This window comes from Bos grunniens, chromosome 2 (genome assembly GCF_055505025.1).
Source record: "Bos grunniens cultivar Pamir isolate PY7600 chromosome 2, Bosgru_T2T1.0, whole genome shotgun sequence".
Lineage (NCBI taxonomy): Eukaryota > Metazoa > Chordata > Mammalia > Artiodactyla > Bovidae > Bos > Bos grunniens.
Window position 1 is genome coordinate 3,099,611 of NC_141166.1, and position 24,537 is coordinate 3,124,147.

The 24,537-nt window shown below is 53.4% G+C and overlaps 1 protein-coding gene across 1 annotated transcript in view; it reads left to right on the forward strand.

Moving 5' to 3' along the window:
* The window catches only part of PAX7 (paired box 7), a 105,759-nt gene extending 90,335 nt beyond the window's left edge, over positions 1-15,424 (forward strand). Inside the window, exons 8-9 of the mRNA XM_086364763.1 lie at positions 5,624-5,870; positions 12,670-15,424. Coding sequence (XP_086220889.1) covers positions 5,624-5,870; positions 12,670-12,785 — 363 coding nt within the window. The 3' untranslated portion in view covers positions 12,786-15,424. The remainder of the gene's footprint in view (positions 1-5,623; positions 5,871-12,669) is intronic.
* The last annotated feature ends 9,113 nt before the right edge of the window (positions 15,425-24,537 follow it).

Sequence of the window (24,537 nt, forward strand, 5' to 3'; positions counted from 1 at the left end):
GCGCCTCCCAGCTTTCCTGTGTGTATTTGGGTGCATCTGCATGCGTGCGTGCCTTGTGCAAGCGCACTGATGAGTAAGGAAGGTAGGAGGGCATACACGAGGTGTATCAAGCTGGTTTATTGGGCTTTTGATGGAAGGCTTTTTGGCAATTGGAGAAGCACTGAGCTGCCTCACCTTCTGGGGTTCAGGCGTGCGTCCCTGTGAATGGCGTGTGCTGTGCAGCAACGTGAATTCTGGGCCTTGCTAGTTCTCCGCTGGGACTTCAGGATTCGCCGTCACTCTCTACAAGTGAGCAGGTTCAAGGACCCTCGGGGACCAAGGCAGGCCATGAACTGCCCTCCCCCACCCAGACCATCCCCCAGAGCGGGTGTGGCCTTTCCTTGGGCAAGAAAGGCCCATCTTGCCCCTTTCCAGAGTGCAGGCAGAGTGGCGCTTCATTCAGAAAGCACCCGCTGGCTGCCATGCGCCATGGGGCAGAAGTGAGGCAAAAGACAGGGTCCCTGACAGCGAGGAGTTCCTGGATCTGCCCTCTCTCAAGCCTCAGCGCACATAATCCAGTTGACAGTTGCGGGGAGAAGGAGAGGTGGGGGAGAGCTTGCATTTACCAAGAATCAGTAACGTGCCAGGTACTGGCTGAAGCATCCTATGTGAGTTTACTCATTTAATCCTTCCAATAACCCTATGGGTAGCGACAGTTATTATCACTCCCATTATACAGATGAGAAAACGGAGGTACAGAAGGTTACAGAAATTGCCCAGGGTCAGAACTAGTCAGGGGCAGAGCGTGGATGCTCATGCAGACGTCCTGGCCTCCCCGTGCTGCAGGGAGACCCCTTGGAGCCCTGATTGGCTGAGTGCCCTTGGTGAACCTGCTGTCGGCCAGGGCCTCGGGCCTCGGTCTCCTGGCGTGGAGGAGATGGGGCGCTCGACCTACCACCTGGTTGCTGGTCCTGTGGTCCTTGGCGTCAGTCTCACCTCGAGGTCCGCCGTCCTGCCCAGACGCGTCTCGGCCCCTGCCCCTCCCTGCCCGCCTGCATCCCACCACGGCCCCCACTCGCCCACCCCAAGCCGGGCCATGGAGCGCCCACGATGGTGATCGCCCTTCTAATTGCAGCCTCGCTCCCAAAGCCACGTTCGGTTATCACAGAGGGTGCAGATCTCACAGCTCAGCCTCCCCGGTCCCAGGCCCTCAGGGCCAGCTCAGGAACGGAGGGAATTAATTACATTTTCCCATCCCCTTCTTTTAAAGTAGGGGAGTGCCGGCAGGTCCCCGGGGAGGGGGCGGTGAGCAAAGGATGTGGAAGGGGGGCTGCTGCTGGGTTCCTGTGGCCCCCACCCCCCAAAACCTACAAGCCTCTCCCCAGCGGGCGGAAGGTGGGGGTGCAGGGAGGTGAGGCCGGCCCCTCATTGATTTAGTCCGGTGGAGGCTGGGACTGATTGAGAGCAGAGGGAGACCAAGGGGCCGGGGGTGGGGGGGGCAGGTGTGGGGGAGGAAGGGACGGCTGTCACTCAGCCTGACGGACAGCCCAGAGATCGGCCTTCAGATAAAACCTTACAGATGTGGAGGTCGGTATTGATTTTGAGTTAGTAACGGTAAGGTACCAAGAAGTAATACATTAGTGAAAGCAAGGTCACTGGGAAAAAGGTAAAACCCACTGGGGGAGAGGCCAGGGCATTCTTGAGGGGGGTGATGACCGCATCAGATCAGGACTTCCTCAAGTTCAAAAGTTTGCAGGCCCCAGACCTCTGGTGGGCCCCTAACTGTGGGCCAACGCTTCCTGCTTCCCTGGGCGAAGGGGGACCCGTGGGGGTCTGTCAGCCGCCCGAGACTGGCGAGGGCCGTGTAGGCCTGTGGAGCTCTGCCCTGCGGGGCTGCCGTGGGCCTCTCTCCCCATGCTCTCTGGCTCAGCTTGCTGTGGGGAGGGATCACAGCGAGGGGTGAGGAGACACGGGTTCAAGTCCCAGTCTGCCATGACCTGGCGGTGCAGTCTCAGGCACTCCTTTTCACGTCCCTGTGCCTTGATTTCCCCATCTGTAGAATGGGGGTAAAACAGCTCATTTGCCGGAGAAGTCATTCCACGCTCCACCTCTCTTTAGAGGGGTCTGACCCCATCAGTTTGGAAGCGCTCATGCATGCCTTGAGACAGGAGGCTGGACGCAGGCAAAGGCCTCTGATCCCCAGACTTCCGGGCACCCTGGAAGAGAGCGAGCAGATGCTGCACACCCCCCATTCACACCCAGCCCAGATGTGGACCTGATTTGATGTTGCAGGGCAAATCCCACTGAACAAATCCCAGTACAGGGAAAGCTCCCCGGGCCTGAGCAGATTCTGAGCTGTCTGTTAATGGCGCAGGGTCCAAGGCCCCCCAAGCCACTGGGCACCACACGAACCCCTTCTCACAGAGCATTCCCGGAAGGTTAGCATCGACCTTCTTGCTGTGTCTCAGATCTGCTAGGCGTGTTCCAGCCTTTGCACTTGCTGGCTCTTCTGCCTGGACAACTCTCTGTTCTGTCTTCCCCTGGCTGATTCTTTCTGGTCTTGCTAGTGAGGTCTTCCCTGACTACTCCACATATTTTTTCTTCCATAGCACTTATCAGTATTGGAAATTATATTATCTGTTTTCATCTTCCTACAGTTGACTGACTGGCAGCTCCTGAAGGTCATGGAGCTGTTAGTCTTCATTCCTGAATTTCAATGCCTGGTACAGTGTCTGGCACATATTAGGTGCTCAATAAATATTTGTTAAGTGAACATGCATGTATTTGACAGGGTTTTCTGAGCTTATAGTTTGCAGGGGGTACAGTGTAGCCACCGGGGCTGCAGTGATGGATGAAACACAATTTCATTCTGCCCTCAGAGAGCTCACAGCTGAGCCCTGTCTCCCGCCTGGCATATAATAACGCTCTGTGAAGTGTCTTATGAATGAAGGAAGGATGTCTTTAGGAAACACTATGTGGTTTGGGACAGCTGGGACAGAAAGTGCAAGGTAGGAAGGAGGCAGGGATTTGGGACAGGCAAGTGGAGGTCCAGTCCCACGAAGCTTCGCCCTGTTCATCTGGGAGGTTCCAAAGAGCCACGGGTAATTCTTGAGCAACGTGGTCAGATTTGTTGGGCGGCTGTTGCCTTGCAGGATGAGTATGGATCTATGCACACCTTCCAGCCTGTCCTCCAAAGCATCCTTCTCCTCTCCCCAAATACCTCCCCACTTGTCTCCTCCATCCCATCCTTGCTGGGCCTGGCGTCTTGGTGATATGTAAAGAGAAGGATTATACCAGAGGCTCATCAGAACTGACAAACCCTCATGAGAGGCTTCCCACCCCACAACGATCCTTTCAAAGAAAGAGAAATGGGACCTGTGTGTTTTCCCTGAGCCTCTAAGTTTGTTCTTGGGGCCAGGGCTCCTTGAAGGAGGAGCAGTGTTAGCAATGAATCAGGTCTCCTAACCCCAGGGCAGTGTCAGCCTCCTGAGTGCCCCCGGCCCCGCAGACCCACCAAACACACACACCCAGCAAACTCCTCAGGCCCAGGACCCCACCGCAACAGTCAGGAAAGAACAAACCCAGCTCCACCTGTGTTTCTGCCATCTCATTGGGCTGGCACCCTGCAAAGTCCCACCCAAACCTCACCAGCTGCGGTGGAGACAAAGTCCAGCCCCAGTAGGCCTGGTGCCCTTGACTTCAGCTCTGGGGGTGGGGTGAGGAAAGGACAGAGGGGTTGAGAGAAAGGCTGAGAGGTGCACGCTGGGTGCATTGCAGGAAGAGTCAGGGGAGGCTGTGCTCGTGGTATTCTTGAGGAGCCAGGCCCCCTGCGGGCCTGGGATCCCACCCCACACCCCCAGGGAACCCCCATCTGGAGTGAGAACCTCTATCATGGTCACGTGTCTAAAACCCATCCTTGAGAGTCAGACTTGACATCATCAGGCTAGAGGGGTCAAGCCCTGGCACACCCGCTGTGAGATCTGGGGAAGACGCACCTCTGGGTGGGCCTCGGTCTCTTCATCTGAGAAATGGGCGTCATGACTCCGCCCCACACGTCTCTGGAGGGCTCTGCACTGGCAGAGTCACGCCGAGTCTGTTGCTAAGAGGAGGGAAAGAGAAGGAGGATCAGAGGACCTGAGGCCGCTGATGCCTGAGCACGTCCCGGCCTGCTGGCCCCACTCTGAGGATAGAGGTGGTCGTAGGGGTTAAAGGTTCGCATGTGGAGGAGCTCAGCATCTGGCCCTGGCCTGAGGATTCCACATCGGTGCCTCCTGTCTGGAGCAGGGATGAGTCAGACCCGGGAAGGTGAAGTTTTCACAAGGTGTCCAGTCGGCCGAAAGCTCAGCGCTCCAACGTGCAAAGTCTGCTTTCTCCCCAGGGGGCGGGTGGGCGCATCAGAGAGCACACCGTGTGCCCAGCATGGGTGCCAGTGTGCCCCTTTGGCTCCGTGCAGGGCAGGCTGTCAGCAAGGCGGACCTCGCCTGGGCCTGGGGTCTCCCTCCCATAAAGGGTGGCGTTACCCGGAGGTCACCAGGGTCCCCCGGCAGGTCAGGTCCACAAGGACTGCTTCTCCCTCCCCTCCTCTCCTCTCTGGATTGGCCTGGTCACCCTGGCCCCTCCCCTCCCCTCCCCTGCTGCCTTTACTACCCTCTCTCCAAGAGCTGGACCCCGGGATGCCCGAGTGCCCTCCTGCGGGTACCCACAGCCCCCTGTCATGTCCCTCGTCACTCCAGATCCTGATGGTCTGACACTACTTACACCACCCCCCCCCCGCAGACCCAAACCCTCTCCCTGGGCCGAGGTCAGGAACCAGGGCTCTTCCTTCTCTGAAAACCCGGGGCCTGGCCTGAGGCTTGGAGCCATAGTCATCATCCGTCTGTGTTTGTTGAATGAATAAGTGAGCACACCAATGAACCCACACCAGGTTCTTTCAGCTGAGTTTCTAGAGACAAGCCTCACCGCGCGAACTGGGCTTGCCATCACCGATAGTGACTTCCTGTCTGCCAAACCGTGCCAAGCGGAGAAGGGGGTGATGGTCACAGACACCTGAAGCACTTGGAAGCACCGGCCGTGTAGGGGCACAAGTTCCAAGTCGAGAGTGCAGTGGGCGTAGCACGGGGCCGGGGGTGACGCTGACAGATGCAGAGCCTTGAACCCTTGTGTTGGAAGATGGGGGCGTCCCAGGCTGATGGGGAGACGCAGTTCCTGGGGGAGCTCCCTGTCCGATGGAAGAGACATAATTAGCTGGTCCATTCATTCATTCATGCACGTGTGTATTCATTCAGACAGGCACAAGGTGCCCCTCAGGGCCCGGGAACAGAGAAGGGAACTGGGCCTGCCCTGCCCCCAAAGCTCTCAGTGCAGGGACGCTCCTGGGGCGGGATTTAACCAGACAAACCCCTAACCATCTTCCCACAAAGGCAAGCAAGCCAGGTAAACGGAGGATCGCAAGGCTGCAGGGCCTTCAAGGGAGACAGTCCGGCGAAGGCCGTTCAAGGCCAGCCTGGCATCGACCCTGCGCCCTGCTTGCCCCTACGGGGGCCGCGCTCGCCCCGCCCACCCTGACGCTCTCTCCCCGCAGCTCCCTGCTTGCCCCTGCGGGGGCCCCGCTCGCCCCGCCCACCCTGACACTCTCCCCCCACAGGTGATGAGCATTCTGAGCAACCCCAGCGCGGTGCCGCCGCAGCCCCAGGCCGACTTCTCCATCTCGCCGCTGCACGGCGGCCTGGAATCCGCCACCTCCATCTCGGCCAGCTGCAGCCAGCGGGCGGACCCCATCAAGCCGGGAGACAGCCTGCCCACCTCGCAGTCCTACTGTCCGCCCACCTACAGCACCACCGGCTACAGCGTGGACCCCGTGGCTGGCTACCAGTACGGCCAGTACGGCCAGAGTGAGTGCCTGGCGCCCCGGGCGCCCTCCTCCCCTCCCTGTCCCAGCACCGCGCCCCCCCCCCCACAAGGACCTCCCACTTACTTGTAGAAAACTGTGAGGGGGTGTTGGGTGGGGGTGCCCATTACACAGGTGAGGAAACTGAGGTCCAGAAAGGCAGAACTGCCGTCCTGACATGATACAGCCCTGGACCCCTGCACGCACGCTCCTCCTGTCTTGGAGCCTGGCTGTCCCGTAGGAACATAATACGAGCCACCGGTATCATTTAAAATTTCCTCCTAGCCCCCTTTTACAAGAGGAATGATTTTTACTAACATTTTTTAGGTGACCCGGTATATCTAAAAAAGATGATCATTCCGATACGTAATCCACATGTCATGATGACGAAGACTTTTTCACATTTTTTTCATAGACTGTTTTTGAAATCCAGACTGTTTCCCTTCAGTTACTAAGTTTTCACTGGAACTATGAGATCTGCCTTTGTTTCATGAAATTTACAACTGGAGGAAGTAGATTTACACACTCAAGTTGTTCCGAATATTTTGAAAAATTTCTCAGTCGCTGTGAATGTGATTGTGATAGTCTCTCAGTCGTGTCCGAGTCTTCGAGACTCAGGGACGGTGGCCCGCCAGGCTCGTCTGTCCGTGGAATTCTCCAGGCAGGACTACTGGAGTGGGTAGGCATTGCCTTCTCCAAGGGATCTTCCCAACCACTAAATTAAAGCAAATTACAGGTTTTAAATCTAAGAGGAAATCAGATTGGAAGGTGACCTGCAGCTCCCCGCTTGCGCCAGGCACATGCCGAGCGCTGGGGAGCCAGGGGACAGACCGTGCCCCTTTCTCCTTCTCCCTCGCCCCCCAGGGCAGAGCCGTGTCTCGAGTTCTCTCCCCCAGCCCACCCCAGCTTTGGTCTCCGCAGACCGTGAGGTGGTCTCTGGTGCCCACCCCGAGCGCCACGCTCTTGGCCTCTGGTCGAGCAGAGACGGCGGGCCCTTAGACTGGGCCGCCGCCTCCAGCTGCCAGGTGGACAGGGCGGCCGCGGAGCCAGTCCGACGGCCGGGGTTGGGGGGGCTGAGGTCATGCGGCCCCCGCCCGGCCCCTGGCAAAGGCGTCACCTGCTGGTGTCAAACTCATCAGAAGGGCGTGTGGCAGCAGGGTGTGACCTCCCGGCCCAGGGCCCTCTCTGTCCCTGCGCAGCCCCGCCTGGCCCCTGACCTCTGCTTCCTGACCCCACCCCCGCCCCCACCCCCCACACAGCCTCGCCTCCACGGCTAAATGCGGGCCAGCTGTGCCGGCCTCACCTCCCGGCTGTGTTCATGGCCTCCTCCCTGTGGATGCGTGTGTTCACGTACATGTGTCTAGGTGAGCGTGAGTGAGCGTGTCAGGAGTACCTTGCGGGCGGTGTGTGTGTGTGTGTGTGTGTGTTTTGGCACACCCGTGTTAGTGCACACATTCTGTGTCTAGGTGAGCACGCGTATACATGTGGATCCATGAATGTGTGAGTGACACAGTGTATCTGTGCACAGGACGATTTCCATGTGTGAGTGTAAATGAGCATATTGTGTGCACGTGGGTTTATATGTGAACACGTGTACACATTTGGTCGTGTGAGTATATGTGGCCATAACATACGCATGTGTGTTGAGATGTGCGTTAAGGCGTGTTCATGTGGCTCCGTGTGTGTGGGCGCCTGTGAGTTTGCCCTGCTGTGCTGTGTGGATGTATGCGTGCATGTGTGTAAATATGGACTATGCATGGCTGTGTGTACACGTGTATGCATGCGTTTGCCACGTGCGTATGCTGGAATGAGCGTGTGTATTTGGAGTCCGTGTGTGTGCAGAGTGTACTTACAGGTATGGGTACGCTTGAGCGTGGGTACAGGTGTGGTTGTGTGTACTGGTATCCAGGTGTGCATCTGGGTGTGAACTCACGAGACGTGAATAATTGTGTCTGTGTGAGTGTGTGTGTGTGCCTGCGAGTCTGAGAACTGGGTGTGCGCGCGGGCAGGGCGGTGTCTCCAGAGGGGCCAGGGTGACCCTGTGCCCGGCCCGCATTCCCGAGCACGGAGCAGGCCACACATGCTCTTGATAAAGAGTTCAGCGTGGCTCCAGCGGCAGCCATGGCCCCGGCCCGGGGCGGGCGTTAGTCACACCCGGAGCCCGTGCCCGCCTCCAGGGGCGCCTGCCCAACTCGGAAATAAAATTAACCCCGAAGTCAGCATGGGGGCCACGAGGGAGGGGGGATCAAAAGGGAAAGGGCCCTGGGGGGCGAGAAGGGAGTTTTGTTCCCCTTCGCTAGGGAAGAGCTGGCCAGGGTTTCCTCCCTGCCCGCTCCTCACCCCCCACACCCCCTCACCCTTCCGACCTCCAGCTCCGCCCCCCAGTCATCCCCCTCCAGCCCCACCCTGCCTCCCTTGGCTCCGCCAGGGGCTGCTCAGAGCTCCTCCTGGGCCACCTCCTCCAGCCCTTCCCCGGGGGTACCCCAGCTCGGACCCCACTCTCCTCCACCAGCCCACAGAGGCTCCCGGGGCACACTAGGAGAAGACTGAGGGAGAGTCTGTCCCTCCACCACCCTGATGTGGGCAAGTTACCCGCCTCTCTGAGCCTCAGTTTTGCCATCTGTGAAATGGGGGCCCAGGGATTCGATTCCATTGTCTTGATGTTTTCCTATGGTACCATCCCCCTCGGCTGTGACATCCTGGGACAGCCCAGGGACACACGTGGGATTCCCACTGACCGCCTCCCCCTGTCCACGGGCAGCTGAATTCACCACAGTCCATGTGTGACATCCTCATGCTCTAAGCCATGCTGTGTATGCCCAGGGCCACCTGCCGTCTACCCACACCTGTCCTGTGCGTGAGTTAGCCCACTGGGCGCTGGGTGAAATGCATGTTCTTCATTTCGTGTAATCCTCAAAAACCCCAGGTTATTTGTCCTCAGGTTACAGATGCAAAAGCTAAGGCTCAGAGAGGCTGGGAGCTTTCCCCGTGGTCCCACAGAAAGTGGAGTCTCCTAACTTCAAACCTAGTTCTCTTTGAGTCAAACCACAAACTCGTGCAAGATGTTGAGGAATGATGCACACTAGCCCTGGTGTGGAGTCCTGTTCACAAGTTCACACTCATCTGTGCGTGGACAGAGATTTATTTCTCTGTGAGTATTCACTACTCTGTGTCTATAATGGCTCCAGGGTATCACTTTACAACACGCACGTCTGCAAAGGAAGGAGAAGTGATCATTTCTTGAGCATCTACTGTGGGTCTGGCACCCCATCCTCACCGCCACCTGGTGCAGGGTCCTGGGTTATTCCCTCTGGGCAGATGAGGAAGGGGATCCCAGGGAGTTTGGCTGGGACCACCAAACAGTATCTATCCAGGCGCACAGGGCCACCCCTTTGACCGTGGAGAGCATCGCTTTTGAGTGTGCCTGGGTCAGGTGGACCAAACCCTAAAGCAGGAGAGTCCACCTCCTCGCCTTGGTCCTCTCATCTTCCCAGGGACACCATCACACCGTCCCCGCCTGCTCCCTGCCGCCATCCATCCATCCGTCTGTCTCTCCCCGTCCCTAAATGGGGTGGGGGTAGGGGGGCAGGGACAGGGCACACAGCAGATTAATATGGCCCTGGTGTTCCCAGAGGCCAGGGCCGTACTAATGATGGGGCTGATAGAACGCAGAAGTGTGAAAAGAATTTTAATAGATCTGACAAGTCTAATAAGAATTTGTGTCTAGAAGGGTCCTCCTCTGGGGCTGCTGGCTGACGAGACGCTGACGGCTGAGATTTGTTTACTGGTTGGCATCGCCACCACCTCTCCTGCCAACTCCTGATTAATCTAATTTGAGACATTGAGAGCCCAGGCTCGGGCACGAGGCAGAGGAGGGGAGGCTCGGAGAGACAGAGGGACAGGAAGGGCCACTGACAGGCTGTAATGAGAAATGTCACAGCCCTGCCCTCGCTGGACCCCGGCCCCACCCCAGGGAGAGGCAGGCTCTGAGGGATGACGGGTGCCCTTGAAGCTGGCTGAGTCGTCAGTAAAGTTTGGTGTTTCTTGGTGTTTCCTTGGTCGTCTTGACAACAGGGCCTGGGGAAGTCCCTACAGCGTGCAGGGCCATGGCTGGTGACAGGGAGAGGCTAAAGAGGAAGAGACAGAGTGACCAGAGGCACAAGCAGAGTAAATTCAGGCACCTCCAGCTCACATGTGCCTCTGGGCCGGTGGCTCTTCCTGAACCTCAGTCTCCACATCTGTAAAATGGGAACAACTGTAGCCTAAAGCATGGGGCAGTTGAAAGAATTAGATGAGATATTGTCTGCCTGGCACTTAGCAGTTCCCATCGTTGTTATTCAAAGCCAGACCTTTCTGCCACTCTTGCAGGAAGAGCTGGCCCTTAGACAAGTCCCTTGCCTTGCCTGGAGTAGAGAATGGGGCCATTCCAGGCTTCGGGTTGTAGGGAGTTCCATCCATTCTCAAGTGCTGTGTGGGACCAGGGATGATTCTGCAGGAGGGGGAGCTGGCAGGGGTGGTTAGCAGCTAGCATCAGACTGCCTGCATTTGAATTATGGCCCCACAATTTAGGAATGCTGGGATCTTTCAAGTTATGCAACCTCTCAGGGCAGGGCCTCGGTTTGTCATCCGTGAAATGGGGATGGTGATAATCCCAGCCTCACAGAGTTATTGGGGGAGTTGAGTGAGATGATGCATGTCAAGTGCTTAGAGTGGGACTGGCATAGAGTCAGCTCCGGGGAAACGTCAGCTCTTTCCTGCCCCTACTTCCTGTTACCACTCTGACAACGTGGCCTCCTCTTGGGCGAGACCCGGAACCCAGGTAAGACAGACCCCACTAGTAGAGACGGTGTGGTCACAGCTGCCGGGTCCCCCTGAGACCAGAGATGGGAGGTTTTCTCACCCTCCCCTAGAGTAAGGGCTGGACCCTGGACAAGGGTAAGGTGGGGCACCACCACTCTGCCCCACCAGCTAGGAGCCTGGAGGCTGAGGAACCCTAGAGGCAGCCCCTGGGGGCTCAGCGTGGGAAGCTGAGGGACACGGAGTCCAGGCCTCCAGTAAGGCCCAGGGCATGCGTATATCCTTTAGGAACCCAGGGAGCCGTGCCCGGAGCCCCTGTGCCAGGCATCTTAAACCTCATTGTCTCATTTGGTCCTTAAAACAGCCCTCGAGGAGGCTGGAATTTGTCCTCCCCATTTTACAGACAAGGAAGCAGGGCTGGAGAGACAGAGTGTTTTGCCCAAAGCCACGTGAGCAGGAGGCAGTCAGGAGCCTGGATCGCCCAGTTCACCGTCCCTTTCCTTCTTTTCCCCATCAAAGGGCATGCCTGCTTACTGCGCCCCAGCCCCAGGAGCCCTCATCCATCCCACTCCCTGTGCACCAGGCGTGGTGCTGACTGACCGCTGCATATACATTTTCTCATCTAATCACAATAACCCTCCAACCCAGGTGCTCGTATCACCTTACAAGGGAGCTGAGGCTTGGAAAGGGGAGATGGCGTGTCCCCAGATCACACACGGAGTGTCGGCAGGTGCAGAGTTTGAACGTAGGGCATTTGAGCCCCCAGGCAGTAGGGCCTCCTGGAACTCAGTTACTGATACAGCCCACCTCAGCTCCCTATTTGCCCTCCGGCCATGCCATCACCTCCCGGCTCCACCCACCCACCCTAGGCAGGGGCCCCCCAACTCTGGGAAGGCATGGAGAGTGTTACCAGATCCATCAGTGGGCACGGGACAGTGAAGGGAGAGCCCTCTCTCCAGCTTCCTCTCACCTCCAGATCGGAGGGGTCCCAGAAGGTAGGATTGGCCAGAGCTGCAAATTCTGGCTTGGGAGGCAGCCTTTCTGTGCCTCAAGGGGCCTCGGTCACATGCCAGGCAAATCGTCTGGTCCAGGATGGTTTCTGCTGCAGCCCCAGGCAGGCACAATGAGGAGAGTCGGCCCAGAACTCAAATGGGCCTACCTGCACACACCTGATGCGTGAGCCTGGCTGAGGTGGGACTCACCTGTGCAGTTTCCTGTGTTCCCACCGTTCACCTCACGCAGGTGCACACAACTCACCCACGTCTGTGCACACATACAAGTGCAAGTGTTGCTCGTGTCCATCGCTCCGTCGTGGAGAGTCTTGTTCCCACTGTTCACACACACATGAATGTACGCCCTCAGACTCTCATCCCTCTCTGGGTGACCAGAACTGGCAGGGCTGCAGGTCTCATTTCCCTGCATCACAGGCTCCCAGCCCTTCCTCCTGCAGGGACCCCTCAGCTCCCTGGCAAAAGCTCCCTTCGTTTTCGAGTACGAGGTCTTGCTTTGCCTCAGCCGTGAGCTGGGCTTAGGGTCCAGAAGAGGCAGAAGGACCTTGCCCCCACTCCTACCTGGACCCCAGGGGACTCACTGGACGTGCCTCAGAACAGGGATGCATAGAGGTGTGTTGGGGAAAGGGACAGTTCATCACTAGACAATGGGATACCCTAGGTACTTTCCTACAGAGCCCATAGGGGAGCTGGGGAAACAAGGAAGTGAGAGAAAGAGTCTTATGAGAAATTGATGGACAGGTGGGTGGATGGATAAACAGGTGGATAGACAGATCAAACGTGGATGGGCAGATTGATGATAAACAGATGGACAACAGATAGATGGATAGAGATATGGTTGTGGATGGACGGATGGAAGAAGAGATGGGTAGATGGAGAGCAGGACGGATGCATGAACTGATAAGTGGATGGAGGGTGGATGAATAGATGTAGAACAGATTGAATTAACAGGCAAAAAGAACGTCGATTTCTAGGAGTCTCTCTTTTTTTCCCCAGCTGCTGTTGATTACCTGGCCAAAAATGTGAGCCTGTCCACACAGCGTCGCATGAAGCTCGGGGAGCACTCGGCTGTGCTGGGACTCCTGCCTGTGGAAACTGGCCAAGCTTACTAGGGCCCCTGGGGCGACTTGCCCCAGCCTGAGTCCCAGCCTAACCCTTACTGATCCCTGAGCCTCCCATCCTCAGTCCCTCCATCGCCCTGGGGTCCCTGGAGGCCAGGGAGGGAGCCCATTCCCTTCTTGTGCCCAGCCCTCTGGAGACAGGCAGCCTGCCCACCGTTCCTCTGTGGTTAGGGACCTGGAGTGACCCCCGTGGAGTCTGCCTCTTCACTCTCCCCACTGGAGGGTCTCTGGTAACCTGCCGTCTTGCCCCAGCCAAATTCTGACGTGGCCTCTGTCATCTCAGACCCAGAGACCACAGCTCACCCTGAACAGAGCTCCTGGGGCAACCAAAGGAGAACGCTGTCTGGGATGAGGTCCAGGAGCCCTTTGACCCCAGTGCCAGTGGGTCCCCTGGTCAGACATGGAGCCCACGGGGCTGATCTCGGTGACAGTGCTGGGAGCCAGCCCTCCTGGTGGGTCTCTGGCTCAGGGCCTGAACCACAGCTCGTCCTCCTTAGCAAAGGAGGGGGGACCTTGGCCCTGGGCTGCTTCCAGGAATCACCCACGAATTCTGAGGACTTCAGGACTTCTCCACACACCTCTGCTGGGTGGAGGGGGGAAATCTAGCCCAAGCAAGGGGACTGGGAGGACCAGGAAGAAGCTTAGCCAAGGGGGCAGGGCCACATGGGTGGGGCTTGTTGGCAGTGGGCTGGTCCAGGGTACCAGGACCCAGGCCGGGTATTCGGAAGCAGCTTTAGGCTTTAACACTGAAGCCCCAGTTCCAACCTTGCCCACCCCGGGTGGGGTCTGGGGAGCACACAGACCCTCCAGTTTCCTCATTTGCTGAATCAGATGGCACAGGGAGGAGACCAAGTCTTGAGAACACGTGAGCAATGGGGCAGGCTCAGAGGAGGGTTTCATAACTGGGGTTGCTCTGCTTGTGGGCGGCAAACCTTTGTTGCCAAAGGCTTCAGCGGTCTGCCTTCAAGTCCACACCCCATGGAGCATCGATTTCTCACAAAGCCTCCTTCAGAGACCTGGGCCCATCCCCTGAATGCCCTGCCCTCTAGGAAGGGCGCCTCCATCTGCTCTAGAAAATGGTTCTTGGACCATCAGGGACTGCTTGCCCCACAGACAAGACCACAGAGTCCCTTTGGCATTTGGGGGGTGGGAGGGGCATGTCCCTGTCCCACCCAGACTGGCATCTTTCAGTGTTGACCTGTTCTCAGCTGAGGGCGTGGAGATGTGGTCAGTCTTTGAGCCGCGGCCCCTGGGCAGAGAGGGGCACCAAAGGTTCTGGAGAAGAGGGCAAGGTCATCTTCCACGGCCACTCCAGCGGCTCTCCCAAACTGCCTTCTCTTTACACGTTGAGACCTTTGGGGAGTGGCTCAGGCCCCTGACTACGGCCTCCCTTCTAACTCTTCCCTTTACCCTTGATCAAAATTATATTCATCTCCATCATCGTAATCTATGCGTGGATCACCTGCATCAAGTCCTGCTGGGTCAAAGCACTTGAGACGGGAGACACAGCACCGAATCTGCATAGACTGGACCAAATTGCTTGGCCCCTCCTGGGCACCTGGCATCACCTCTTTGCTCAACTCACGCCTCGCCCTCAGCTCACAGGACATTCCCAGAGGGAAAGGCTGCCGCTTTGGGAATCAACCTGAGCTCCTCCCTTCTGGGGAGCCGGGTTAGCAAGATACTAGGACAGTTCCCTGAATGGACATCACCTCTGTGACAAACGCTCTCACCTACTTCCCGTCTTCAGACTCAGTATCTCAGGCCTATCCTGGACCATGACCAAGGCGGCCTGTATCTCTGGTTTTCGAGGAGCCTATGACTAACTGGGGACAAACAGACTCTTTAGTAGCAGTGGACATCCAGACACGTGTGGCCCATCAAGGTCAGCCAGAGTTTCAACAGGAGCATCCAAGGCAGGAGACTCTGGGCTCTTTAAGCTCTGGACAAAAAGGAAGGATGTGTGTTGTCTGTTGGCGACCCGGTCCGTGTTTTTGTAGCTATCACAGCCAGGAAGCAGTTCTTCCTTAAGCTGAACTACAGTCTTCATTCACATTCCTTGAATGGTCAGTCTTTCCCTCTGGAAGCCAGTCTCAGCCCTCCGCTGCATCTCCTTATACCCTGGGTTTTCCGGGAGCAGTAGGGATCTCAGGCTGGTGACCTCAAAACCACCCAGCTCCCCCCACCCCCGGAAGTGACATTCCAATGCTAGGACCAATCCCAAATAATCTGCCTCCGATGGCAAAATGGGTGTGAAGCAAATGACTTCTCCTTAAGTCCGTCTTCTCTGGAGTTCTCCCAGGCGACCATCTTGGTAGAAAGTGGGACTTATTCCCCCAGCGGCCCCACCCTCCTCAGAAAGAAACCCTGACCCTAACAGGTTTTTCCTAAAACCTAGAGCATTAACGTGTGTACCCAACTCAGTCTGTAAAATTCCGTCTGGTGGTGGCAGCTTGCAGCTTCACCAGCAAGATGATACTGGATGAGAATTATAAAAGCTTCCAACTCTTGAGGGTTGGCCACAGGCTGAGAAAGAAGGTCTGAATCCCAGTGGCGAGGCTGGCCCAGGAACGATCCCGCTCCAACCCTGTAAATAGAGTCCATAGCGAAATAAAACATGCTTCCTCCAACTTCTCACAAGTAGCTGTTGGTCCTACCTATGGGGGCCCCTCTTCTGAACTCATTGTACATTAGTTGGAAACGTGGTGATGTGCTGTTCGTTTATAGGAAGTTTTATAAATATATATATAAATACAAAAAAAAAAAAAAGGACCGAAAACCCCCACAGTGCGTGTCGTGCTAGCGCCAGGGACCATCTGTAGGGATATATCTGCATATCGTGTGTTTCAAATTATACATTCCGGGCCCTGCTGGGTTTTTTCATTTTTATTGCTTTGTTTTTCACTTGGTCTTTCTATCTTGCTATGAAAAAAAAAGTGATGTGTAAGAACCAAGCTATGTTTTATTTTTTACTCGTATGTTTTCCTTGATTTACATTTGCCATTCTTTTGCCAGAGGAACGTGAAGGAGGAGAGAGATGGTGGGGGGGCAGGGAACGAAAGAGAAGGAGAGAATCATCGAGAGAGAGGTTTGCCCAGAAGGAAAACGAGAAGGTCAGATTTTCCATCTGGTGGTGGCCTGAGAACAAGGCAGATGCATGACTCTGATCACTCCACCGAAATCCTGTGTTGTTGGATCTGGAGCGGGCAGTGCGTTCAGAGATGAGGATCCAGGAGCCTGGGAAACCCCACGATGGCCCGAGAAAGACACGACGCTCTGGGGCCTCTCTCGGGTTGATACTCTCCTCAGGCCCCCCAACGTGCCCCGCACTGCTGGATGCTTTTTGAGGCCGACTGACCTTCTCCTTCCCCTCCCGCAGAGGCACCACAGCCGAGGCCAAATGGGGTCCTCCAGCCGCCGCCTTCAATTGTCAGAGACATCTGCATATCGATAAGGCCAATCCCAGCCTGGGAACTATCCGCGTAGCACTCGCCATCATTCCTTCTTCCTAGGAACGGCAACTTGGTTGCTTCCGTGTTTGACTCACAGCCATTTTCCTCCATGTGGGAGCGAGTGTGTGTGCATGAGAGTGTGAGTGGGGTGTCCGCGTGGGCACGAAGGCGTGTGCTTAAGTATAATCGCACCATAATTTATTCAGCTATATGGAGTAGTAGACTAGAAAGAGAAACTGGCATTTGCTTTAACTACCTGCTTGTAAGCGCTTCCTCTGTAACTCAGGCGTAACTGTTACATATACATTAAAAGGAAATTAAAAGCATCTCCAGGGTTCCGTGTACTCAATTGATCTCCATGTGCGAAGGCCCTTAAAAGGGACCGAGGGGCAGTCAAGAAGACCTTTGACCTAACCTAGAGAGTGTGTGTTGAGGGGTAGGAACTCCGTTTCTCTCGCGCCCCGCCAGGTCTCCCAGTGCTAAGCAGATGCTGGACACGTAGCAGAAGCCTCATCAATGTTTGTTCAGTGGATGCATCTCTCTGGTGAAACCTCAATTCTCTTCACCAGGATTTTCCCGCCACTAAACATAGAACCCTCTGTGGTCTCTCCTTATATCAATATACAGAATTTGCAAGGTGGCAGAGAGCTCACAAGTTTACTTATTGTCTTTCAAGCAGAGCCTGATATGAGAGAGTTGGGGGCAGTTGAATTATTGGAGAGCCTCCAAGAGAAATCCTTGAGGGCAGTGGTCCCCAACCGTTTTGGCACCAGAGACTGATTTCGTGGAAGGCGATTTTTCCATGGGAGACTGAGGCAGGGGTAATGGTTTCAGGACGATTCAAGCATATTAAATTGGTTGTGCACTTTATTTCTGTTATTATTATATAAGCTGCACCTCAGATCATCAGCCGTTAGATCCAGGCAGTTGGGGAGCCCTGTGTAAGGGAGTCAAAGGAGAAGGATGGGGCAGGGGAAGGAGCTGGGCAAAGAGGAGGTTTTACCTGGAGTCTAGTCCCAACCTGATCTGGCAGAGAGCTCTGGACTGACTGAAAATCGGAGAATGGAGTCAGCCTCACCTTGAGATCAGGGGATTTTTGCTGCACAGATGAGTCATTCACTGGCTGCTGGCTGTGCCTGGGGACGGGATGGGATGGGTGGGAAAAGGGTTTGTGTGGCCAAGCACCTCTGGTTAACATGGCCCCTGTGGGCTGAGGGCAGGTCCCCAGAGAGAGGAATGGCAGTGAGCCCTCAGCAGCAACTCATATGAGTCAGGGGGCGGGTGCGCCAGCCCAGTCAAAGGGGCTCTGGGCAAGGACTGGCACCATCTACTCCACATGCGTTCCTCTGGCTCTAGACCAGGCCACCCGTGTCATTCCAGGGCACTGGTTTACATGGGTCATCTGAACAGGGAGGTGGCGAGTTGGAGGAGTTTGGGGAGATAATGTACATGAAGGATTGGGAACATGTGCACAAAGGAAGAATCTGAGTCCACCCAATCCAGCCAGGTTCTCTTCCCAAGGTCAGAGCAGCCGGAAGGCTGCCAGGCACCCTGCTCTACATAGAATCCCTACAGTGCGATGAGCTCTATACCTGCCCCCCAAGGAATCCGGGCAGCTTATGGCAGAATCAGGGCTCCCAGCCACAGTTCACCCAGGTCTATCTCCCTGGCTACCTGCCACCCCAACTGAGCAATAGTTGTTCAGTGAATCAGGAAGATGTAGGGGAGAGTCAAGAACTAGTCAAGTTCTACTCTGACCTCTGCATTGACCTCTGCATATGACTCATTGTGGGTCCTGAGACAGTTTTCTCTCCCTGTAAGACCCTATTTCCATATATGTTTTAAAAAGCAGACTCGATGATATCTAAAGATCTTCCAGTTACCACGACAATAAACTGAGCCACAGGCTGGTCTCAAAGCAGCCTGGAGAGTGCCCCGGTGTCTAGGAGCTGTCCATCAGCAGTGCTCGGGGAGCAACACAGAGGGCTAGATGTTCAGTGTACGATGCCAAGTTGCCCAAGACCTGCCCCTGGGGGCTCCCAGAGAACCCCTCCTAGGGAGCTTTCTGGGGTCCCACTCCACAGCCTTTGTTTGTACCCCAGCAAGCTGACAGACATAGCCCCGTGCCCAGGCACACACACACTGTCCAGAATAAATTCAGGCTTCTGTGCCTAGGGGAAAGGGAAGAATGCATATTTATCATTAATAGACAAGTGTGTACCAGCCAGCTTCTGCTGCAGCAACGCTGCGTAACATAGCCGTCTCTGTGTCTCGTGTGTGAGGCACACGTGATGGTGGGTGAGTTTCACAGCCTTTCCGTGAGAAAAGTTACTAGTGAAGGAAAGAGTTTCCTGAGACAGGAGATAAATGGAGCCTTGAGATGGGAGGAAACCCAGAACAGAGACTGGGGTTTCTGAGTACAGTCCCGTCTGTTGCAAAGTTAAGTCTAGAATATCTAGTCCTCCCAAGAATGCAGCTTCCGCAACTCCATCCCATCCACTCCCCAGGCTGGCACTGACTTACTCTGCACAGAGAATCCCTCCTGCTCCTGATCATGTAAATATCTGGGGCAGGGAGCAGGAACTCACTTGCAAGAGGCATCAGGAGAGTGCATTCAGGCCTCTGGACACCTCCACTCTCTCCCCTGGAGTGAATCAAATGTGCTGTCTCAGGTGAAGCTCCACCCTTGGTTCAAAGTGCCCTCTGTGTGACTGTAGATAAGCTACGTCCCGTCATCCTTCAGGTGGAGATGAAATCTGTCATAACAAGGCTGGAAGGTGGTAGCAATGACCCAAATCTTGGGGGCTTAAAACAGCAAAGGTTTACATTTTTCCTTGTTCATATTCATGTTCAAGACTCGTCATGGTCAGCCTGATAGAGAATGGACGTCGTCTTGAGTGTTACTGGTCACTGGTACCAGAAGGAGAGAGGTGGTAAATCATGCGCTGTCTCCTAAAGCTTCCACCCGAGGGACTTAGGTCACTTCTCCACACTCTTCATAGACCAGAGCAAGTGCGATGGCCACAGCGAACTTAAAAGGGAGCAGTGAAGCGTAATCCATCCTGTGTCTGGGAGGTGAGAGGTGGAACTGTTGGGAAAAACCCTACTGACCACAACATCTGCTGCAGGGGGTTTACATGAGGATTAAATGAGGGATGAGAAGGTAAAAGCAAACGTCTCCTTAAGCACCCCCTCTGTGCTCTTCTCTAAGACATCGGGAAGGCCAGGAAGTAGCAATAAAGGACAGACATAGTCTCTACGGGAACGGGAGCTCCATCTGCAGAGCTCTGGTGATGGGCCCCGGCACACAGATTTTGTTACCTCACCATCGTAACAGCCTTGTAAGGTTGGACCCTCACCCTCAATGTCTGGGGAAGAAACCAAGGGTCAGAGAGTTGAAGTCACTGGCCCAAGCTCACACTGCTGGTCAGTGGAGAAGACTGAACTCTCCAAAAGGCTTCTGTGTCACACTTTTAAATTAACTTAAAAATTTAATGTGCTGGACAGATGGAGGTGGGGTCTTGTCTGAGGGTGGATATCCAGGGTCTTTACTCCACAGAAACCAAGGAGGGCTGTCTTCCACAATCCGGCTCAGACAGAGAGCTGGTTCAAGGTCAGAGAGCCCTGCAGGTCAGCTCCCCAGCCGGTGATGAGACACCATCCAGGTAACCCCCAGGCGTCCCAGTGCAGTGGCCCCTCCCAGAATGCATATCACATCCACCCTCTGAAGATAAGAAAATGTTGGCTAGAAACATGAGCTTTATTTTTTTTTTATTTTATTTTTTTTTAGTAGTCTGATGTTTTTATTGTGTTTTTACATAAGTTCTGGCTCGCAAAGGATTGGAAATTTTTAAAAAGATTTAAGAAATCTTTTAAAAGGTTCTTCATCGCAGATCGTTTAAGCAGTTCTAGAATCACTACAAGTCAGGCATACATATACCATGTAACTATAGGTAGAACCAGTGCAAAATAAAGAACACATTAAAATAAACATTCCAAGTGAAAGCTCAGAAATAAGGTATCTTTAACTTAACAATGCTCAAGTACTTAAATGTTCTTATGAGAAAAGCAGTGGTATGGTCTAAGCATGGGAAGTAAAGTAAGTCAAGTCAAGTCGCTCAGTCATGTCCGATTCTTTGTGACCCCATGGACTACAGCCCACCAGGCTTCTCCATCCATGGGATTTTCCAGGCAAGAATACTAGAGTGGGTTGCCATTTCCTTCTCCAAAACATGAGCTTTAGAGAGACAGAACACTGACATTTGTGGAGCCTCCTCTGTGCCAGGTGGTTCTCATCCACTGTTTTAGTTAACCTTCCCAACATCCCAATGAGGTAGGCATTGCAGATCCTACTATTTGGATAAGGAGATGGGCCCCCAGCCAGGAGGGAGAGGAGCAGAGGTTCAAACCCAGACTTCGCTGGTCCCAGTACCCTGCCCATCATAGCAAACTGCCTCCCCCAAATGGGAATAGAGCACTGTATGAACTGGGAGGGCAATGCTTCTTGAAGTGTATCAACCAGCCATTGCCACAATAATCAGACAGCCAGTGGAATAGGCTGTCTCAAAATCCAGCAGCTTCCAATAAGCATTCATTCCCACCCTCACAGTTTGGTGGCTTAATGGTGGTTTGACTAATTTAGTCATGGATGGTGCGGCAGGCAGAACTCTTTGAAGTTCACTAAGACTCCTACCTCTGGGCGTATATGTCCTGTATAGTCAGCCCCTGCCATTGAAGGTGGGCAGGATCTGTGAAGATGAGGAGATGGTCACTATCTTGGTATGGTTATGTTATCTGGCACAGATGATGGGATGGTCACTTACATGATTACCTTACAGAAGACTTCATCAAGCAGAGTTCAGTGAAGTCCCTGCTGCATTCAAAGAAGCATGCTCTCAATGTTGTGGCAGCCCGGATGGGAGGGGAGTTTGGGGGAGAATGGATACATATATATATGTGGCTCAGTCCCTTTGCTGTTCCCCTGAAGATATCACAACATTGTTAATCAGCTATATCTCAATGCACAATAAAAAGTTGCTTAAAAAAAAAAAAGAAGCAAGCTGCTGTCTTACAAGAGCGCCATTGCGAGGATGTGAGGTCACCCTCTAGGAGCTGTGAGGGACCCTTGACGGACAGGCAACAAGAAAGAGGAGACGTCAGTCCTATAGAAGGGACTGAATTCTGCCAACACCCTGAACAGATTCTTCCCCATCAAGCCTTCAGATGGGATCACAGCCCTTGCAAATACCTTGACTTCAGCCTGGTGAGATCCTCGGCAGAGGAGACCCAGCTATGCTGTGCCCAGAATTCTCATCTACAGAAACTGTCAGATAATTAATGAGTTGTCTTAAGTCAGTAATTTTTTATGCAGTGATAGAAAAGTAAAACAGATGGGCTGCTGGACTTCAGGCTGCAAGTCTGACAAAAATTTTTCTGGGAGGACCATGAAGGAAAGAGATTCTGGGCCATGATTACAGATCACCAGAGTTCTAAGGGCATTTGGAGGGGGAATCCCATTTCAAGCTTCTTTCCTATCAGATCTACTAACAACCTGTTGGCCACGGCAAGTTTCTTGGGCAAGCCCAAAGCTAAGAGTTAGGGAAGTCCATTCTGTCCATCTCAGGGCAGGGAAGGGGTATGGATGGCAAATTCTATTACAGGGGAGTATACAAGAGATTTAGCAAAAAAAAAAAATTGTCTGATTCTACCTCCTCCACTTCTATGGGCACACAAGTAACCAATAAGCAGTTACCTCCACGATGCATTTGAAGTCCGTGAAGCCCTCTTCCTCAATCCTGAAATTTTACCTCTCGAAGAAAGCCTCCAAAGGAGGGAAGTGGGACTGAGGAGAAATAAGAGTGAGGATTAGGGGGTCAGTACGAAGTTTGTCAATGGCAACCCACTCTAGTACTCTTGCCTGGAAAATCCCATGGCCAGAGGAGCCCCTTAGGCTGCAGTCCCTGGGGTCGCTGCGAGTCGGACACGACTGAGCGGCTTCGCTTTTACTTTTCACTTTCGTGCATTGGAGAAGGAAATGGCAACCCACTCCAGTGTTCTTGCCTGGAGGATCCCAGGGACAGGGGAGCCTGGTGGGCTGCCATCTCTGGGGTCGCACAGAATCAGACACGACTGAAGCAACTTAGCAGCAGCAACGAAGTTTGTGGGTCACCAGGGGCAGCTTTGGATAAAACTGGATTCGGCAGGAGCATCCCCAGGTAGGACTTAGGTAAGTATTGGAGTAGGGATGGCCGGATGCCTGGGTTTGGGCTGGGACCACACATCCTCCTTCTGTGAAGCCAGGCTTGAGAAAAGCCCTCGAGTTGCCCATGCCATAAGGATGAGCATTTCCTCTGTGCCAGGGCTTCATATACATAACTTTTCTACTTGTTTAAGAGGGCAGACTCTGCAATCAGACATGCTATGTCCCAGTCCTAACCTTGGGCAAGTAGTCTAAACTTCTCTAAAGACTCAGTTTTCTTGTCACTTATAAAACTGGCATAATGATGGTACCAATTCCCAAGGTAGTCATAAAGATTAAATGACACAGAATAAAGAAACTTTTTAAATTTCTTTAGCCCTGTGTTTCACAAACTTATGTGACCATAAGATCTTTTACCGTAGGATTGCTTATTAATATTACGGGGAGGTTCCTGTAGCTTCCTAGAAGCCAGTGGGAAATGGGAAACTGATAAGTAACCCAAGTACCAACGTGAATGAGAACTAGAAACTTGCTAGAGGAACATTCTCCCTGATAGCTTCCTAAATAGGACAGTGTGATAAAATAAATAAACACTCAAGGATAAGCTCCTGAATACACTTAATGTAATGAATACAAATATGAAAGTGAAAGTGATTATCACTCAGTCATGTCCAACCCTTTGCAACCCCACGGACTATACAGTCCATGGAATTCTCCACGCCAGAATACTGCAGTGGGTAGCCTTTCCCTTCTCCAGGGAATCTTCCCAACCCAGGGATTGAACTCGAGTCTCCCACATTGCAGGCAGGTTCTCTACCAGCTGAGCCATATATAAATACAACAAACCATTTTTCTCCTTTTAGGTTCTTTAAAATATATGATTGTTTTCTAAAGTATTATTTTATTTGGGAAGGTCCACTGTATGTACACATAACACACACAGGTTGGATTTAGGTCTATCATCTCCTTATTTTCTGTCTATAACTTCATTTTAAATTTCCCTGTTCCTTTCTTCCTGCCTTATTTTGGATTTTTAAAAATATATTTTATTGCTTCAATTTAATTTATCTCTTGATTCTCTTTATGTTGTTTTTTAGTTGTTGATTTAGAAATTAAGGGGCTTCTCTGGTGGCTCAGATGGTAAAGAATCCACCTGCAATGCAGGAGATCCAGGTTTGAGACCTGGGTTGGGAAAATCCCCTGGAGAAGGGAATGGCTACCCACCCCTGGAGAAGGGAATGGCTACCCACTCCAGTACTTTTGAATTGAGAATTCCATGGGCAGAGGAGCCGGTGGGTTACAGTCTATGAGGTCACAAAGAGTTGGACATGACGAGAGACTAACACTTTCACTCTAACTCTTTCTAGGAATTATAATATATATACCCAATTTCTTCACAGTCTTCTTAGCATTAATATTTTACAGCTTCACATAGATGCCTTCAACCCTTGATATTATAGTTGTGTGTTACAGTACTCGTGCCTGGAAAGTCCCATGGACGGAGAAAGCCTGGTGGGCTGCAGTCCATGGGGTCTCACAGAGTCGGACACGACTGCGCGACTTCACTTTCAGTTTTCACTTTCATGCATTGGAGAAGGAAACGGCAACCCACTCCAGTGTTCTTGCCTTGAGAATCCTAGGGATGGGGGAGCCTAGTGGGCTGCCGTCTATGGGGTTGCACAGAGTCGGACACGACTGAAGTGACTTACAGTACAGTACATGTATATACATTGAAACTTCCCAAATAATATAATACATTTTTTGAAGCAAGCATGTATTTTAAAGAACTTATGAGGAGGAAAATGGTCTGTTGTATTTTGTCTACCATGCCGGCTGCTCTTCCTTTATCCCTGAAGTTCAAGTTTCTCTCTGGCGTTAGTTTCCTTCAGCCAGGACATCCTTCGGTCTTTCTTTTAGAGCGCGTGTGCTGGTTAAGGCGTCTCTGAGTTTCCCTCCATTTAAGAATATCTTTAGTTCATCTTCATTTCTGAAGGATATGTTTGCTAGGTGTAGAATTTTGGCTTGGTGGTTATTTTCTTTCTGAAAAGGTGGTGTCTCGATGTCTTCTGGCCTCTGTGGTTTCTAAGGAATT